Raw genomic sequence first — 18,807 nt, forward strand, 5'->3', positions numbered from 1 at the left:
GCCCCAGAAAGGGTGGTCCCTGCTTCCTGCTCTAGGAAGCACAGCCCTTCCCCTCCCCAGCAGAGAGCAGCCTGCATGCCTTGCTTTGGGCTTCCTGCCATCTCCACTCCCCTTCTCCCTGCCTGGCCAGGTGATCCGCACAACTTGTTTTTCCCCTCGTTCTCTGGCCCTATGGGCCTGAGCTGCCGGCCTCTTTCCCCTGGGCTGCTGGGCATGCTGTACGTCTTGTTGCAATTGCTTTGTTGACATGCTCACACATTCCCCACAGGCCTGGCTCCTCAGGGGCCTAAAGCTACTGTTCTCTATGCAGGCCCTCCTCAGAGATCCAGGGCTTCTTCACCACTTCCCCACCATCTTTCCCCTGCTTTAGTGGGTGTATCTTATAGAGGAGTGGGGCCAGGACAGTTACGAAACCTGCATATTCTTCTCTGAGGTGGCCTGCACAACCTGGGAACCAGTATTTAGCTGAATAAGAGGCATGGTGGTACACTTCTCTAATCCCAGTACTTAGGAGACTAAGGCAAGAGAATTCTGAGTTTGAGGCTAATCTGCACTATATAGTGAGACCTTACTCAAAAAAAAAAAAAAAAAAATAGGGCTCCCAAGGAACAAGACCTGAGGAACTGACCTAAGTCTGCCTCTTGTATTACAGGCAGGAGCTGAGATCTCGACTGTGAACCCCGAGCAGTACTCCAAACGCTTCAACGAGTTCATGTCCAACATCCTGACGTAGTTATCTTCTACCTTCATCCAGAGCCTGATTGCTGCATATGGGGTTGGGGATCGGGAGAGGGTGTATTTGGGCTAGATGGGAGGGTGGGGAGCAGAGTGGGAGGTTGGGAGGGCTTTAGGAATGAGACTGCACCCTGTGACACTGAGAGTGACTCTATAAGGGAGGGGATGTGCTGTGTGTACACATGCTCACAGGATATAACCTTACCTCTGCTTACCCTTGATTCTTCTCCCCATTTGACCCAGGTTAAAAAGGGGTTCCCTGGGGGGAGGGCGTGACTCAAGCGGTAGAGCGCCTGCCTAGCAAGCATGAGGCTCTTGAGTTCAAACCCCAGTACTACAAAATTAAGGAGGAGGTCCCTTTTTGATATCTTCCAACCTTTTAAGATAACTTGGGGCTAGAGATGACTTTGTGGATTTATTTGGGTTTTGTTTCTGAAATTTTATTGCTCCAGGTTTACTTTTTATAATGATGTATGTCACCATCTAGCCACCCTCCCCATCCCTGCCCAGCTCTCAGTTTCCTTCAGTTAAAAGAGGCACCTGACAGGCCCAGCACGAGGGGCCTCAAAAAGCAAATGTCCCTGTTGCCAGCAAGGAGAAGAGGTCAGACACCTCAGCCCTGCCACATTTGATCTTATCTGGATTAACTTTTTAATTTCATGGAGTATTGTGTGTAACTTCCTCCACTTTTCCACCTTGGATCCAAGGGAAATGTTACATTTTCACTTCTCCAGTTCCTCGCAAAGGAACAGTGCAGGTGGACACCGACATTTGGATCAGACTCAGGTCTCAGAGGGGAGCAGGTTCATTCTCACGCAATGGTAAGGGCCAGGGAGCATCTGGGCTTTCAGACAGCTGGTTCTGAGAGAACCCTATGATCATCACTCAAGCCCCAGGAGTGGACCCCAGGAGTTCCCATCCTCTCTATGTCAAGCTTGCTTCCCATTGGCTCAAGAGGAACTAGAAAGCACCTTTGGATATAACAGGACCTTTGTGTTTCAGTGGTTATTTCCTTTTCGGAAAATCTCAGAAACTGCTCTGTGTCAAATGAGGTCTTATGTGCTCCATCCATTTCCTTCTTCCTGACCTCTGGGCACAGTCATCTGTAGCTTTCTTACGACCAGGGGCCGAGCCCCAAGCACCTGGTGCACTTTGCAGAGACACCACTCCAAGCCCCAACCTACCGTGTAGGTGTCTGGCTCCCTGTGCCCGTAGTTTCTTACCTGGACAGCTACAGCCAGCATGACACCCCACCTTGGAGTGAGGTATCCAAACTTGAGGTTGCTTTTGAGTCACTTCATGCGACCCAGGAAATCTGATTTGGAGGCCTAATGAGACATTTGACCCAGCCCCAGTGTCAGCCTTAGGGCTGTTTTTACTTGTTGCTCCCTGTAGACTTGTGGCAGGTCTGTGCCCACAGGCCTCCTTGGAAGGAGTAACGTCCTGCAAATTCCTTCAGGATTTCTGCCCAGGCCCTCAGAGGGGAGCCACGTGAGTTGTTCTGAAGCCACCAAGCAGCTGGTTCACTAGGAGGGAAAACGGCCCTGTTGTTCTCCACTGGGGGAGGTACATTCCTACATCTTCTCACCCCTTCAGAAGGAACCAGGAATTTGGGATGAGAGCTGGTAAAATTCATAGATCATCCCAAAGATGTGATGCTGGTTTGTGGAACCATTTTTGGGTGAACAGATGGTTTCCTTTGGCTCTCTCCAAAACTGGCCATGCTCAGCTTCAGGAGCAAGAAGCACTGTTTTGTCCTCCCCGCTGTAGCACTTAGGTCAGGAAGGAATGAAGACGGCATTTTGGACTTCACTGGGCCTGCTGGATCATGGGGGAGCCCTCTGGAAGAGGCAGGCCAGGGCCAGATCCCTGCCCTGGCCCCACAAGGGGCATAGGTAGCACTGAACAACGGTAGCAAGTTCACGTGACTTGGGGAAACGTTCAGAATCACGTGGCTCATGGAAAAAACAATTCTGACTTAGGAAAGGGATTATGTAGGAATAATGTCTGGACTTGATTTCCCCACCTCATTATCAAGAGTGAAAATTTGGATCTGCTCCCAGTCAGGCCCAGTATCTCCAGACCTGGAAGGCTGTCCTGTAGCCTCCATGGCTTGGGGCTGGAGGGCTCCTCTGCATTTGTTCTGCAGTCAAGTTGCCATAACGTGTATGAAAGGTGTAACAGAGCTTATCAGTTAAAGCCAACTACCAGGCATTAACTCGTTTAACATTAAGTTTTGTGGGATTTTTTTTTTTTTTTTGTATATTGTTTACATTTTGAGAAGTAGCACTCTGTTTTAAATGCTCTTTGTTTTTCTAACAGTATTGTTGATTGGGTCAAAACATTTGAGCTGTGGTTTGGTGGATTTTAGATTTTTTTTTTAAAGGTCATTCTCTCTGTGCTATCTTCAAAACCTTGGGTTTGGGCCCCTAATTCCTTTGGTATTCATATGTTTAAAAGATATTTATCTTGGTTTCTACAAGTTTTCTTTCTCTTCTTTTTGTAATGATAAAGGTGTGTGTTTGGCTTGCAGTCTGAAAGTGAATGGATCCTTTTATCTGCTCCTCTTTTCTCTGCCATTCCCTTTCTGTGTAGTAGAAGGTATCTGAGGGGAAGTAACAACCCCTGACCTCACTCCCCAGGGCCATGAAGAAAAGCCAGTCTTAGGCATCTCTGAGTAGTTTTGGGTCTCCTAGAAACAAAGGTATAAGAGCATGACTGATTGGGTGAGGCCTGGATGGGCAGTATTCTGTTCCCATTTCCTCATCCTGCTACTTACTGGGTGACATCTAGTCACAACTTCTTGTCCCCATCCCTCTCCAAGAAAGTCTATAGCTGAGGAACTGTCAGCCAACCGATGTGAGGGGCTCTGAAGACTCCACTGACAGACCATTAGGTCATGGCTCATGCCATGTTCCTGTCAGTTAACACTGACTCTCTGTGTCCCCCAGCATGAGCTCCTTCCCTGTGCCCTGTGACTTGGGGGTTACGAGGCAGGCAGTGTGCCAGCAGATCCAGAAGCAGTGCTCAATCTCTCCTTATCTAGCTCAGGGGTTACTGGTCTGTGGCTGACACCATGAGTGGCCCCTGTGGCTACTCTGTGGCACTCTTCAGTTCCCACCACAGGCAGCTCTTCCTGCCCTCTCCATTTTTTCCTCTCTTCCCTGTGCTTTAGGCCTAAACAGTTCCCCTGGTAGTGCTCAGCACAGTAGACTGGACTCCTGCCCTGGAGACTTTTCCCTTCTTCACAGTCTGTATAGGTCTGCCCAGGGGAGGTCACCAAAGACCCAGGACTTTTTCAGTAGCCAAATCCCACCCCCAATTGTCTATTTCAGGTTGGAAGAGAGAAAATGTTAGCACTCTCCAGCATTTGAGCTGGGGCCAGAAGGAACAATGTGTTTAAACAACCCTCAGAGATCTGGCCTTAGATGTGTGGCTTCCCCAAGTCTAGGAAACTCATCTCTTTATGGCAGTAATGTGGGGGGTGGTCCTCAAAGGGAAACATATATTTGGACAGCTACCCCCAAATCTGCCAGCCGTCTGCAGGGGGCAGTGACATGGCCCTAGCCATCTAAAATGTGCCGTTTATGAAGAGTGCCCCCAGGGGGAAGGAGATTCAGCTCTCCTTCAACAGCTTATGCTGAGATCCCAGGAAGGATGCTGGGAAGGGAGCTTCTAGGAGAGCCCTTTCGTTGCTCACAGACACTTTGGGAGGAGGAAGGAACCAGCATCCTTAGCTGGAGACCCAGTCTGCTCAGCACATCACAGTAGCAGGCCCCAGCACTGAACACACAGAATGTGAATCAAGTCCCGAGTCATCCACTGGGGAAGCAGGATAAATTACCACTCTACCATGTGTGTGACTTCTCAATTTCCCACCACAAGTTCCATTTTTTAAAATAGAAATTTCCAACCCCTTGTGCTTGTCTAATGTCTGCTCTAAACAGTTTGAGACCATGTTACTGTTTTAAAATGCATGCATGTTAAGATGAATCTCCAACCCGAGGAAAAAATAAAACTCAAAAAGCTTTGGTACATCTGGTTATGTGTGAATCCTTTGGAAATGCCCACTTCCTTTTTTTTTAGAAAAAGGTTTTGGCCTCAGTTTCAGAGGCAGATTGAGCAAAATCAATGTACAGTTTGAGGAGAAATGTGGTCAGTGACATCCCATTATCAGATGCAATTAATAAGCAATGTTAAAAACACAGCATTGGGTGGCCTGTCACCTGCCATTACCATGCACCACCACCCCTCCTTCCCTTCTCTAGCTGTGCAGGATGGATGGTGGCTAGGAGCCATGCACTCAACTGGCTATGCAGTTGACTTTGAACATGGCACCTCTGTGCACCTGATTCGCTATCTGGACACTTTAACTTAAAATCTAGTAGTTCTCAAAGTGTGGTCCTGAACCAGCAGTACCAATAGCACCTAGGATCCAGAAATGTAAATTCTCAGGTCTCATTCCAGATTTTTTGAACCTGAAACAAAAAAGACAGATGTGGTCGGGTGCTGGTGGCTCAAACCTGTAATCCTAGCCACTCAGGGATCAGGAGGATCGTGGTTCAAAGCCAGGCAAATATTTCACGAGACCCTATCTCAAAAAACCCGTTACAAAACAGGGCTGCTAAAGTGGCTCAAGGTGTAGGCCCCAAGTTCAAACCCCAGTACCACAAAAAAAGGCAAGGCATGCTGGTCCACACTTACGTCTCAGTACCCATTGAGTTGAGGATCACTTGAGCCCAGGAGTGAGACACCAGTCTGGGATGTAGCTCAGTACAGAACACTTGCCTAACATGCGTGCCTTGGTTTGAGCCCCAGCACCACCAAAAAAATGTCTGAATGAGCCCTTTGAATGATTCTGGGGAACGTTTAGGAACCAGGCAGCCATCCCATTTGTGTACGAGCATATCTGAGGCTGGGCTTTCTTAGGGAATTTCAGAAAAGAAAAAAGGTTAATGAATCAGCATCCTTCAGATGGGATCAAGGAATCCATGGTGACTTTAATGTGCAGACAAGGTTAAAAACATTAATTTAGAAGACCACTTGGTTTACTTTTTTTTTTTCTGTGCCGGGGACCAAACTCAGATCACTTGTACTTGGCCAAATTCCTATTGAAACAAAGAACATTGAGGGGTTTCAGGCAGAATTTAATGGAAAGCTATCTAGGTTTTAGTGGAATATTACATATCTGGCTCACTTTTTTTTTTTTTTGAGAAAGGGTCCCAATTTGTAGCCTTGACTGGCCTCAAACTCATGATCCTCCTGCCTCAACCTCCCAAGTCTAGGATTACAGGTGGATGTCACCTATCCTGCTTACTAAAGTGGCCTTCAAGCTTTTTAACTGCCTTTCATTTCTAAATAAGGTTAATCTTCACTGTTACTAAATTCTAGAATGTGTAAAGCACTTTGCTGAAGGCCTAGCACAAAGCAGGTATCCAATAGTGACTAGTAGATTATGGCCATAGATGTGCCAGTGGAGCAGGTGGCCAGTCAAAAAGAAAACCCAGGACTGAGGGCGTAAGCACGAATTTAGCATGTGCAAATCGCTGGGTTCCATCCCCAGCACCAAAGAAAGAAAACCCGAGGGCTGAGATTAAACCTTAAGGAGCTCTTTATAGGAAAGCATCAAAAACAAAAGAAGCAGGAATGAAAGAAAGGCTATTTTATTTAAAAAAAAAACAAAACAAACAAATGTGGCTTCTGGGAAAAGGATTAGTCCATTCGGGCCTTCAGTGTCCTGGTGGTGATCTTGTCCTTCTCACTGCAGAGGGAGAAAGCCATGAGAAAACACGTACACCTGTGGAGACTGCTGCTTTCCACTCTGGCTCTCAGCACCAAGCCCTTGCTCGGTAGAAGGGTGAAGGGGCTGCCTGGTGTTCTGCTCCAGTCAGAGTCCGCATTGAGGAAAGGGAGGATAAGAGTGAGCAGCTGGGAAGACTTTCCACAGGGGAAAGTCCCCATCTAGGGGAGCCTTTCCCACAAAATGGTTCTGGCTGGACTAAGGTTGCCTCCAAAGAAGGAGTGGTGCCTTCAGGCCTAGAGAACATGAGGTGAGGGTCTCACCCAATGAGCACAAAAGAACCTTGGGTGATAAGTTCTGTTCCTCCTGCTGAGTGAGCAGGCTATCCTATGAATAGGTAAAGGGTCCAAAGGCTAATTCTGCGATGTAGCAAAAGCAGCTGGGAGGCCATTCTTCACTTCATCCAATCAGGTTCCTGGTGACAGCCCCAAACAATGGGGAGAGGGTGTGGCATGTAGAGAACTAGCTAGCGGCTGGAATATGGCTCCCAGAGCTTAGCTCATCTCCACAGTCTGGGTTAGACTGGTGGGAGCTGGTGGGGAATGGGGAGCCTCCTAGCAAAAAATCTGAAGTAGCTCCCCTGTGGTCATCCCCACACAGATCCCTAAGGCTTTGGGGACACTGCTAGTGAAGAAAATGTTCACTGTGAGCAAGAGGAGGAGACTTGGGGTCATGGAGCCTCACCTGATAGGGGCCTAGGAGTCTGGGTAGCCCCTGGGACTTGTACTGTCCCAGGCCTGCAGAGGCCTCTGTATCTCACACCTGACCAGGGCTGGGAAGATGGGACCAAGGAATCCATGGTGACTTTAATGGGCAGATCAGGTTAAAAACAAACACTAATCCAGAAGATCACTTGTGAGTATTTGGCTAAACTTCTACTGAAACATGCAAAGAAGATGGAGTGGCGTGCTTGTGGGGGAGGCGGGGAGGCAGGTGTTTGCAAAGCTCCTAGAGTTCTCCCAACTCATACTCACACGACATGGACAACGACACCCATGCCTGAAACTGCATCCCGGTCCACAGCATTCAGCATGGCTTGGGAGATGGTTTCAAACAGGTGCTCTGGATCCTGCCAACAGAAGAAAACCCTTTCAGGTTACAGACTTAATATGGCTCCTTAAATCTTTCGTCTGGACTCTAAGTCCCCAGCTCTCGGCACCTTCAAGTGAGGGAGGGTTCCCTCTCAGCTTCCACCCTGGAAGGAAATGGGACCATGGAAATACTTCAAATCCAGAGTCTTCACTAACCAGTTGTGTGGCCCTGGGCAAGTAAAATGTCCTTCACTGAGCCTCAATCCCTCTGCTGTAAAATAAGGAGAAGAATCTCTGCTTGGCTCTGTGGTGCTCTCTCAGTGCCCATCAGTGCCTGGATGGCCCATTGGCACTTCAAAATTCAACCTGGCAAGGTGTAGTGGCTCACGCCTGTAATCCTAGCTACTCAGGAGGCACAGATCAGGAGGATCTCAGTTTGAAGCCAGCCTGAACAAATAGTTCTCTAGACCAATCTCAAAAACCCATCACAATAAAAGGGCAATAAGGTGGAGACTGAATTCAAACCCCAATACCGCAAAAAAAAAAAGCCCAAAAAAAAAACAAACAAAAAAAACCAAAAAACTTCCATCTGTCCGCCAGACACCAGTAGCTGGAGGAGCACCTGCCTAGCAAGTGTAAGGCCCTGAGTTCAAACCCCAGTACCACTGAAAACACCAAAAAACCCTCAACTTGTCCAGCCCTAACCCCTCTCCCACCAAAACAAAACAAAAAAACTCCTCTTCCCCTGTGTTCTCTACTTGGCTAGCCAAGGAAGAAACAGCTGTCCTCACCATTAACTTTGCTCAGGACTTCAGCGCCTCCTGCAGGTGACAATAGCCTATCACATCCAGCGGTAGGCCCCTGAGTCCTCAGGCTCCTTACAGTGAAGGGAAAGCAAGGTTTTCAAGGCCCTTTTAAGTCTCCTCTCAGTCTCCATCTTCAGCCTCATCTAATGCCACACCCTGCCCATTCCACCCACTCTCAGCTCGCTAGTCACTAAACACACCTGGCCTTGCCTGAGTGTTTTTTGTTGTTTTGGCAGCACTGGGATTTGAATTCAGGACTCTGAGTTTGCTAGGCAGGTGCTCTACTACTTGAGCCATGTTCCCTGCCCTTCTTTTGCTTGTACTGTTCTTCAGACAGGATTCCAAGTTTTTGCCCAGAGCCGGTCTTGGTGGGCAATCCTCTTACTTATGACTTCCTGGTAGCTGGGATCACAGACATATGCCACAATGCCTGGCTTATTGATTGAGATGGGAGTCTGCCTAACTTTTGCCCAGGCTGGTCTTCAACTCCCTCTGATTTCTGTCAGGTATACACCGATCTCTTTTTATGTGAGGAAGGTTCCGTTACTATTCCCCTTTCACAGCTGAGGTAATGGAGATGGGGGAGGTAAAACGATTTACCCAAGAACAAAAACTAAGGCCAGTGGGCTAATCCAGGTTTCCAGCCCAGACATGCTAGCTCTAGGCTTAGTCTGTCCACCTACTCCTAATTCTGTACTGTGCTAGGTGTTTGCTCTACGCGTGGATATGCGGACCGGAAACCCCATGTGAGGCTGTAGTAAAATCTGACCAGGGTGACCAAACAAAATGTGCTCTGCTCTAGGTCAGCCAGCACTGCAGATGGAGCTTCTGGAAACCCTCCCAAAAATAGTCAGCGTGGCCTGCTCTCCTACCTCACCATTCTCCCATTTTGTTCCTGATGGCCAAGGGTGGCTACCTCAAGGCCAGCCCAGCTCCATGTGGCCAACTCACCATGTTGGGCTCCCAGAGAGACTCACACATCCCATACATTTGTTCCGAGCAGGTACCACTGACTACAAAGTCATCAGTCACCATAGGACAGCCAATGAGGTCTAGGGAGCAAATGAAGGGCTTAAAGGTCTTCGGATCCAACCCAGCAATGACTGGCTCTGTGTAGTAGGGGCCAAACCTGTGAAGCCAGGACCAGAGAGAAACCAGAGTTCAAGAGCACTCACTTTCACATGCAGGGCTGTTCAGACAAAGGAGACTAGCTCAGTTCAACCCTACACCCCGCCCTGGCATCTGGCAATGTTCTTCTTTTCTCTGACACTTCATATCCACACCCGTGCCCTTCTTTCCTCTTCCTTTCTTTGGGAGTTCCCTATCCTAATCCAAACTCCTATCAACTATTCAATTCTCTATTTGTACATTTATACTTCTACACCTTTAGAAAAAGACTTGAGGCGAGGCTGGGCTGGGTATGTAGCTCAGTGGTAAAACACTTGCCTAGAATGCTAGCATGTGTGAGGCCCTGGGTTTGATCCCCAGCACCACACACACACACACCCCAACCAGGGTGGCACATCCTATAATTCCAGCACTTAAGAACTTAAGCGATAGATGGAAGAAGCCAGGCCCCAGTGGCTCACACCTGTAATCCTAGCTACTCAAGAGGTTCTAGGTAAACAGTTCAGAGACCTAGCTCAATAAAACCCATCACAAAAAAGGGCTGGCAGAGTGGCTCAAGCAGTAAGAGCACCTGCCTAGCAAGCATGAGGCTCTGAGTTCAAAACACAGTGCTGCAAAAAAAAAAAAAAAAAAAGGTAGATGCAGGAGAATTTGAGAATTCCAGGCTAGTGGGGGCTATCTTGTGAGACCCTGTCTCAAAAAGTGGCAGGGGGAAAAATGACTCAAGGCAGTATATAGGAAAAATAATAAAAAACAGAACTACAACAACTAAGCAGAATTCAAGGGCTGGTGGGGTGGCTCAAGTGGTAGAGTCCCTGCCTAGCAAGTGTAAGGCCCTGAGTTCAACCCCAGTACCACCAAAAAAAAAGCAGCTACAGAACTCAAGACATTCAGACTGACAGTTTGTTCTGATGCTCCTAGCGGGCAAAGCAGAAAGGGACTCTCAGTGGGCTGGGTAACTCTTACTGAAATGTCAGCTTACTGGGAACTTGTTCTAAATCTTGAACTGTGAGAACAATCAATCATAGAGATCTTCATGCATAAAATACTCAGTATCTCAGCTGGGCATGGCGGCACATGCCTGTAATACAACACTTAGTAGAATCACGAGCTAGAGGCCAGCATGAGCTACAGAGTGAGTTCCAGGCCAGTCTGGGCCACAGGGCAAGATTCTGTCTTAATAAATAAAAATAAAATACTCAATAACTACTGGCCAGTATCTTCAATAGGATCAGTAAATAAAAAGGCATTACCCATATGTCTTACTGGCTTACGATACTTTTTTTTTTTTGGGTGGGACTGAGGTTTTGAACTCAGGGCTTCACACTTCCACAGCAGGTACTTTATTGCATGAGCTATACCTCCAGCCCATTTTGCTCTGGTTATTTTGGAGATGGAGTCTCTCCAACTATTTGTCTCTTCAATTCTTTGTCCAGGCTGGTCTTGAACCTTGATTCTCCCAATCTCAGCCTCCCGCGTAGCTAGGATTACAGGTGTAAGGCATTGGCACCCAGCGGTAGGATGCATTTACCCAGAGCTTCTCAAACAGACCCCCTGAGTATTAATTTCTGTAAGAAATTTAAATTTTTGCTTTTCTTCTCAATAAACTTAAAAAAAGAAAATCCTAGGCCACCTGAGTAACAACCTTAAAACCAAAGACTGTTACATGGCTCAGGACCTAAGTTTGTGGTGGTTCCAACATGCTTTGCCAAGACATGGCGTGGAAGTCAAAGCTTAACTTTCTTTTTCTTTTGAGCTAGGGTCTGGCTGTATAGCCAGACTGTTTCTGAACTCCTCCTGCCTCAGCCTCCTGAGTAGCTGGTACTATAGTCATGGTTACCATGCCTGGGGTTCAGAGTTTAATTTTTGCCTCTCCTCCATCTGATTAATCAGTTTAAACATTTTCTGCTTAGTCTTTCTCAATTTGGGATTGTGATAAACAGTTGCCACATATAAATTAACAGCAAGGATATATACAGCTATATATCTATATCTGTTTGTCTATCTATCTTATCTTTTTTGGCAGTACTGGGGTTTGAACTCAGGTCCTCATGCTTGCTAGGCAGGTACTCTACCACTTAAGCCACTCCACCAGGCCTTTATTGCATTGGGTGTTGTCAAGATAAGGGCTCTCAAACTGTTTGCTCATGCTGGCTTTGTTTCTCAATCCTCCTGATCTCCACCGTCTAGGATTGCAGGCATGAGCCACCAGTGCCCAGCAAGGATAGTAACATATACTTCCAAAACAAGTAACCCTTTTTTGGTCTGGTGGAATGGCTCAAGTGATAGAGTGCCTGCCTAGCAAGCATGAGGCCCTGAGTTACCACAAAAAAAAAAAAAAAAAAAAAAAAAAAGTACTATAATCCAGGTGTGCCAGCAAACACTTTTAATTTTGAAAGTTAAAGAGAATTTCTGCAATTTTTCTGTTCTCTTTTATTTTTTTGAGACAGTCTCAGCCTACACTTTGATCTGTTTTGTTTTTTGGGGTTTTTTGGTTTGTTTGCTTGTTTTGTGGTATGGGGTTTGAACTCAAGGCCTACACTCTGAGCCATTCTGCCAGCCCTTTTTATTTTTGTGTGATGAATTTTTTCAAGATAGGGTCTTGCAAATTATTTGCCCAGGCTGGCTTTGAACCCTGATCCTCCTGATCTCTGCCATCTGAGTAGCTAGGATTACAGGTGTGAGCCACCAATGCTGGGCGAGGCTTTGATCTGGATATTGTTTTGCCTCAATTCCCACGTGCTGGGATTACAGGTATGGTCACCATATCCCGCTTTCTTTTTTTCTATACAGTCTAAAATTATTGGGCTGGAGGCAGTGCTCAAGTGGTAGAATGCCTGCTTTGCAAGTGTGAAGCCCTAAGTTTAAAACCATCCTCCTGCCAAAATGCCTAAAGTTACTTCAAAATAAAAGGTTAAGGAAAGGACTGGTGGAGTGGCTCAAGTGGTACAGTGCCTGCTTAGTGAGCATGAGGCACTGAGTTCAAATCCCAGGACTACCAAAAAGAAAGGTTAAGGAAAAAAGAGCCCAACTTGTATTGGGCTACCCAGTTTTGCCCACAGGTGGGTAGGAAATGTACCTATAACTGAGTCTCCCTTCAGTGTACTAGATTTTATTGACAAAAAGTAACACACCAATTCCTGAGTTGCCTGCCATTCCAGAGACTCTAGTGCTGGAGAAAAGCTCTGGAAGAGTGACTCCTGGCTAGAAGCAACTTCATCTGTTCTTTGCATTCCTTGCCTTCTTCTGTTTTTGTGGACTGGAGTTTGAACTCAGGACCCTGCCCTTGCTAAGCAGGTACTTTACCACTTGAGCCACACCTCCAGCCTCCTTGCCTTCTTCTGACCTGAATCTTTCCTTTCCTACTTGGTTGTCAGACAGCCCCAAAGGAAAGAGAGCCATCAACCAAGAACACTATCCTGCAAATAAGAAATAGGGGGACAAAGGAGCCCTGTTGCCAGCACCCCTCCACACTGCAGTCCCACGCTGCCAAGCCAGGCGCCTGAATTCCCTGAATCCTCTTACCTTTTCTCATACAGGAGGTTGGCCACCATACTCATGAGGGTATAAGGCTTGATCTGCCGGCCTTCCTTCAGCTCATATAGGTTCAGTCGGAACTTGAGGCGCTGGGCACTGAGGTAGGAGGAAAAAACCAGGTAAGTCACTGTTCAATGTCCTGTAGTATCCACCCTGAGGCAGTCAAGAGGAACACCAAGAGACATATAAAGACGTATAATCCAGGCTGGGTGCTGGTGGCTCATACCTGTAATTCTAGCTACTCTGTAGGCTGAGATTGGAGGATACCAGTTTGAAGCCAGCCCAGACAAATAGTCTGTAAGACCCTACCTCGAAAAAACATTACAAAAAAAAAAAAGGGCTGGTGGAGTGGCTCAAGATGTAGGCTCAAGATGTGATACTGAGTTCAAGCTCCAGTATCACAAAAGACAGACATATAATTCCTGTCCTTGAGGGAAGCTGCAAAGTCTTATGTGTATTACTTGATTTTTTATTTTTATTTGGCGGTACTGGGGATTGAACCCAGAGCCTTGGGCTTACAAGGCACTCTCCCTATTGAGCTCTGCCCCAAGCCATATGTGCACTGATCACAAGTAGTTGCTGTGCTCACTGACTGGAAGGTGCCTAAGAAAGAAGGCCTGGCCTCCCCCAGGGTCACCTCAGAGCCCCAGGATAGGCCACCTGCATGGAGCTGACCAATGCCACACCTGCTGAGGGCACAGTAGTGACTTCCAGGACACAAAACCAAAGAGCTTCATCTTACAGGTCAGGAAACTGAGACCTAGTGAAATGAGTAACTACACCCACAGCAAGCAAACTCAGTGAGAAGAGGCTTCTGAGGGAAAGGATGTGGTGTGAGGAGAGCAGGAGAAGGAGGGGAAGGCTGGCGAAGCCTCATGCTGACAGGAGGCTCATGCTGGTGTGTCTCACTCCAGTGGGACAGGAGAAAGAGCAAGCTGGATTCAACTCAGGAAGTTCTGTGTTCTTGAGACTTATTCAGCTTTAAAGGAAATGAGAATTTTCTGATATGCTTCCCTACCATTAGTGAGCTCATCTCTCAAGCCTTTAGGAAGTCTAGAAGTCACTGCTCCTTAGGCCCACAGATTCCCTCTTCGTAAATTATTTTTTTCCAGTACTGGGGTTTGAACTCAGGGCTTCACGCTTGCTAGTCAGGCAATCTACAACTTGAACCACTCCACTAGCCCCATTTTCCCTCTTGAATCCTATCCCAATTCTTTTCAACTCTCTTCTGACTTCTCTTCTTCCCCTACTACTAAAAATAAAGGTTCAGCTTTCCAACTACAGCTTATTTTTCTCCCTTCACATACCATCTCTTCAGAATGTGCTCTCATTGACTCACACATCACCAATGCCTCTCCAGCCCTGACTGTAACTTCAAAACCCCACCTGCCTGCAAGGTGTTTCTATTTGGCACATCTTGTTCCCTCAAAATTGGTGTCAAAGTCAGTGTCATCTTCTTCCCTCCTACAGTAAGTAGTCTTCCCAACTCCTATGTTTCAGTCAACATGATCAAAACAGGAATCACCTTGGACACCACTTCACCGCCTGCCTATACACCACATAGGTCCCTGTGGACCCCCCATGGTCACCAAAATCCACAGGTTATATTTACATACATTCCCTGGTAGTACTGGGGACGGAACTAAGGGCCTGGTGTACTCTAGCACTTGAGCCACACACCAGTCCCTTTGCTCTTAGTTTGCTTTTCAGATAGGGTCTTGAGATTTTGACTGGGCTGGCCTCAGGGTGTGATCCTCCTACTTTTACTTCCTACTTCACCTCCTACTCACCTACTGAGCAGATGGGATTACAGTGTGCACCACCAAGCCCAGTCCTCCTCTGTTTTCAATCATCTCTAGATTACTTATCATACCTAAACAATGCAAATGCCATGTAAATATTTGTTCTACCACAGTGTTCAGGGAATAATGACAAGAATTTTTTTGTCATGAATATTTTCTCTTTTTTTTTTTGGTGCTTGGAATTGAACCCTTGCATTAATCTGCTCATGAACTGGAAGATTCCTGAAGGATAACTGATATCATGCCTGTCACGCACACACTGTACCACTGAGTGACATTCCCAGCCCATATGCATATTTTCCGTGCAAAGTCAGTTCAATCCCAGGACTGTACAGAGGGCTGACTGTACTAGATAAAAAATACACAGGGAGCTAGGCATGGTGGCACATGCTTATAATGTCAGCTACAGGGGAGATAGAGCAGGTGGATCTCTAGTTTGGAACCAGCCCCTATCTCAAAAACAAAATACAAACAAAAGGGCTGAAGGAGTGGAGACTTGTCTAGCATCTGAGGACCTGAGTCAATCCCTAGTACCTCAAGAAAACAAAAAACAAAAATTTATGGGGTATGGGAGTGTAGCTGAGTGGCATAGCATTTGAAAGCCCCTGGGTTCAATCTCCAGAACCAAAAAAAGAAAAAAAGAAAAAAAAAAAAGGAGGGCTGGAGACATGGCTCTAGAACTAGAGTTTGTCTAGCAAGTACTAAGTCTCAAGTTCAAACTCCGGTACCACAAAAAAAAAAAAAAAAAAGACAAACTACAAAGAACTGAGGATGTAGGTCCGTGGTACAGCACTTCCCTAACGTGTGCAAAGCCCTGAGTTCGATCCCAAGCATCACAAGCAAAAGACAAGGGTCTTGACCTCAATAAATGACTTTCTTTGGATCCACAATATCCAAGTAGCCACTAAGCCTGGTGAGCAACAACTCTCAGAAATCCCATCCTTTGCTTTCCTGCCACCAATTACCCCATTAGATCATGACCTTCACAACTTGGACAATCACAACAGCTGTTTCTTCTCTCTGACTCTCTCTTCTCTCAAATCACAAAACCACCGTCAACTCTAGAAGTAATCTTGCATTATGGGTTGGTTACCTTTCCGTATGCCTGCTTTGTCTGCCAACTAGACCTGAAGTTCTTTAGGGACTGAGCATAGCCTTTGGCTTTAGACTGAAGACCAGCACTGGAATCCTGGGTAATATTCACTAATTTGCATCCAGGGCATTAACTAACCAAATGGGACAGCAAGCTGGTAATATCAGAAAGCGGATTAAATGAGTCCGTGCACACAGGCGCTTCCCAGCGTCCAGCAGAGAAAATAGGGGTAAAGCTGGTTAGGATACATCTCTGTATTGCTGTGGTGTCTGGCACTGGTGTTTTGGTAGATGACTGACACCCAGGCCACTCAAGACACCTGGCAAGGCTGGTCTATGAAGAGGCCTGGATGTGGGCGGGGATCTCTGATACTTACACTGTCTGGACATCAGTGGCGAGTCCAGCCAGGCCGATGTACAGCCGGTCACCCATGGGAAAGATCTTCTGGAAGTCCGTAGTCACCATCTGGGCCTGGATCCCGAAGCGCCTGTCTGCAGCTATGGCCACACAGTTCTTCCCCTTCATGGCCATGACGGCCCCTCCATTATAGGACATAATAGACTAGGGCAGACAACGTGGAGAAGCTTAGCGCAAGAGGCCAAATGCCATAGCCCCAGCCCAGTCCCCGATCCGGGGACTCCTGTACGCAGTGTTCTCGGCTCTGAAGGTGCCGGGACGCCCCAACTCTGAGATGGGACCTGCTGGACAGCCTGGAGCCGCACTCATTCCCCTGATTGTCCCCGCGGTCCGCTCCTTTCCATCGACCATAGGGCCCTTTCCGCCCCCAATACCGGTCTTACACCCTCTCCGTTTCTCGATTCATACTTTGTAGTCCTTTCTCTGGACCCCAATCTCACCATGATTGCGGTGTACAGGAACCCCCGATCGCCGCCACAGTTCCAGTAAACCGGTCCTTGCTCTCACTGCGCGTCGCTCTCGTTGCTTCCTCCCCATTGGCTGATAGGCAGGGGCGCATAGCTAATTTGGCTTTCTACTGGCCATACATCCCGTCAGTCACCAATACAGGTAGTTTGGTTGAGAAGCCAAAACGGAGGCGAGGAAAGCGGAAAGTGAAAAGTCACTGTGAGCGCGGAAGAGCCTTGCGTCTGAGTGCATGCTGGGATCTCGGAGGACCTGGACTCGGCTGTCGCGACAGGGGGCGGGGTCTGCACGCACGTGGGTTTGGGCAGTCGGGTTTCGCGGGTCTGCAGATCCAGCTGAGGGACCACGGTGATTCTTATAGAGCGTGCTATATGAATTTGGCGTTTTACTTATTCATACTAGCTGACTTCCTTTATTCATCCCACAAATCCTTACAGCTACTGTGTACCACTTAGCGAGACCCTATAGTCACTGACCCTGGACAATGCCTGGTATACGGAAGGCACCCATTAAGTGCAAACTGAATGATGCGAGGGGGAAGGGGAGGGCACTCTGCGGCTTCCAGGGTTCATCTGTAGAGGCGAGTTTTGGGGACTAGAGATTGTTCTGTTTTGGGGACACCTGGTAGGTCGACTTAATGTAGCTCCAGGTCTCAAGCCACCCTCAAAACGGACATTCCGGGCTCTCCACATCTAAGGTGCAACCAGAGGATACCCAGCACCTACCACTCGGAGAGCAAGCCTAGGAGAGGCGAGCGTGTCCCACAGTCTTTCCCTCCCTGCTGTCCTCCCCAGGTCAGGAAACCTTCCTTTTCTCCTGGTCCGGTTTCTTTCACGCAATTTTCGGAGCTGTTAACCGCTTTTTCGCCATTCCAGGCTCGCTCCCATTGACTTCACTCTCTGCCACGCCAATACTCATCACCGTCTCTGTGGCGCAATCGGTTAGCGCGTTCGGCTGTTAACCGAAAGGTTGGTGGTTCGAGCCCACCCAGGGACGCGGACCCTTTTTCTGTAGGTTGAGATTTTGATCGGAACTGTTTAAACAACAAATTTTATATTGAAATGGCAGAGCAATTTTTCTACAGCAACCCAGAAGGTCGGTCCTTGTGGTTGAAAACTCGTTGTGGTTAATGATGGGATAATTTCTCCCCATCGTGGCTCTACCGCTCCCCTAACATTCTGCTCCAATGCTGAATTGCAGGAAAGCCAAAGACCGAGGTTTTTGTCTCAGTGTGCATCTCACCGTGCATCTTTCATCTGATTAATAATGAATTTGGCAGTGGAGGTTAGACAGGCTGCCATTGTATGTTTCAGTGGATGTTATAAAGTAGAAATATTACATCTGGAAGGGAGTTAAGTAAGGAGAGAGAGAATGGCAGGGACAAAAAGTGAAAGATGAAGAGAAACAAAGGTAAGAGGGAAAACAGCTGTGAGCAACAGACAGCTAGAAGGACATAACAGAGGAATAGGCTGGTTGAGGGAGAGAAGAATCCAAGAAAATGGAGAGAGGGAAAACAGAAGTGTTTCATAGGAAAACAACAAAATAATGAAACACACAAGAAGTGGGGAGGATAGGAAAACAGAAGTAGAAAATGACAAAGGACATTGTTTTGGGGGAGCGAAAGGGAGTGAAGGATGCAGAGGAAAAGCTATTCACAAAAGCACTGGAAGGGCCCCTCTCCTAGAGTCTTCACGGTTTTTAAAGGAATCTTATCCTCACACTAGCTCTTACCATGTGCTGGAAGTAACTGCCTACACTTCCCGATTCTTGGCTGTGATGGACAGTGAACCTCTTGATACAAAGTTGTCAGCTAGAGGACTATGTGAGATACATGGCTTGTCATATCTGCAGAGATGCATTCCTATTCTGGGCGCTGAGTGGGAGCCTATATCTTCCTGGAGAGTGCACACTCTCAACAGTTTTCTGGGGCATGTAGCTTAAAGGAGGCCTCTTCTGGACGCCTTCTCCCTTGGTTGCTCTCACACCCATGGGG

General features: G+C 47.4%; 2 protein-coding genes and 1 non-coding gene across 4 annotated transcripts in view; 2 read left to right on the forward strand and 1 right to left on the reverse strand.

The window, feature by feature from the left end:
- The window catches only part of Pip4k2b (phosphatidylinositol-5-phosphate 4-kinase type 2 beta), a 28,656-nt gene extending 23,886 nt beyond the window's left edge, over positions 1–4,770 (forward strand). For both annotated transcript variants that reach the window (XM_020172260.2, XM_020172261.2), the window contains one exon: positions 653–4,770. In XM_020172260.2, coding sequence (XP_020027849.1) covers positions 653–733 — 81 coding nt within the window. In that variant the 3' untranslated portion in view covers positions 734–4,770. The remainder of the gene's footprint in view (positions 1–652) is intronic.
- A 1,612-nt stretch (positions 4,771–6,382) lies between these two features.
- Positions 6,383–16,940, reverse strand: Psmb3 (proteasome 20S subunit beta 3). Its single transcript, XM_020182790.2, has 6 exons — positions 16,790–16,940; positions 16,309–16,493; positions 13,026–13,133; positions 9,324–9,501; positions 7,510–7,604; positions 6,383–6,496 (listed from the first exon to the last, which is right to left on the reverse strand). The coding sequence occupies exons 1-6, from the start codon at positions 16,790–16,792 to the stop codon at positions 6,448–6,450; spliced, it is 618 nt and encodes a 205-aa protein (XP_020038379.2). The 5' UTR covers positions 16,793–16,940; the 3' UTR covers positions 6,383–6,447.
- A 796-nt stretch (positions 16,941–17,736) lies between these two features.
- Trnan-guu (transfer RNA asparagine (anticodon GUU)) lies at positions 17,737–17,810 on the forward strand. The gene has a single exon. It is a non-coding gene; the product is annotated as a tRNA-Asn (tRNA).
- Positions 17,811–18,807: the final 997 nt, after the last annotated feature.

Source organism: Castor canadensis, chromosome 11 (genome assembly GCF_047511655.1).
Source record: "Castor canadensis chromosome 11, mCasCan1.hap1v2, whole genome shotgun sequence".
In the NCBI taxonomy this organism is placed as follows: Eukaryota; Metazoa; Chordata; class Mammalia; order Rodentia; family Castoridae; genus Castor; species Castor canadensis.

Bases quoted from the DNA above. Each gene is read 5' to 3' on its own strand.
- Psmb3 (XM_020182790.2), bottom strand. The intron at 13,134-16,308 runs GTAAGTATCAGA...CTCCTACCTCAG, and splicing joins GCCACTGATGTCCAGACAGT to TGCCCAGCGCCTCAAGTTCC. The intron at 9,502-13,025 runs GTAAGAGGATTC...CTGGCTTCACAG, and splicing joins AACCTCCTGTATGAGAAAAG to GTTTGGCCCCTACTACACAG.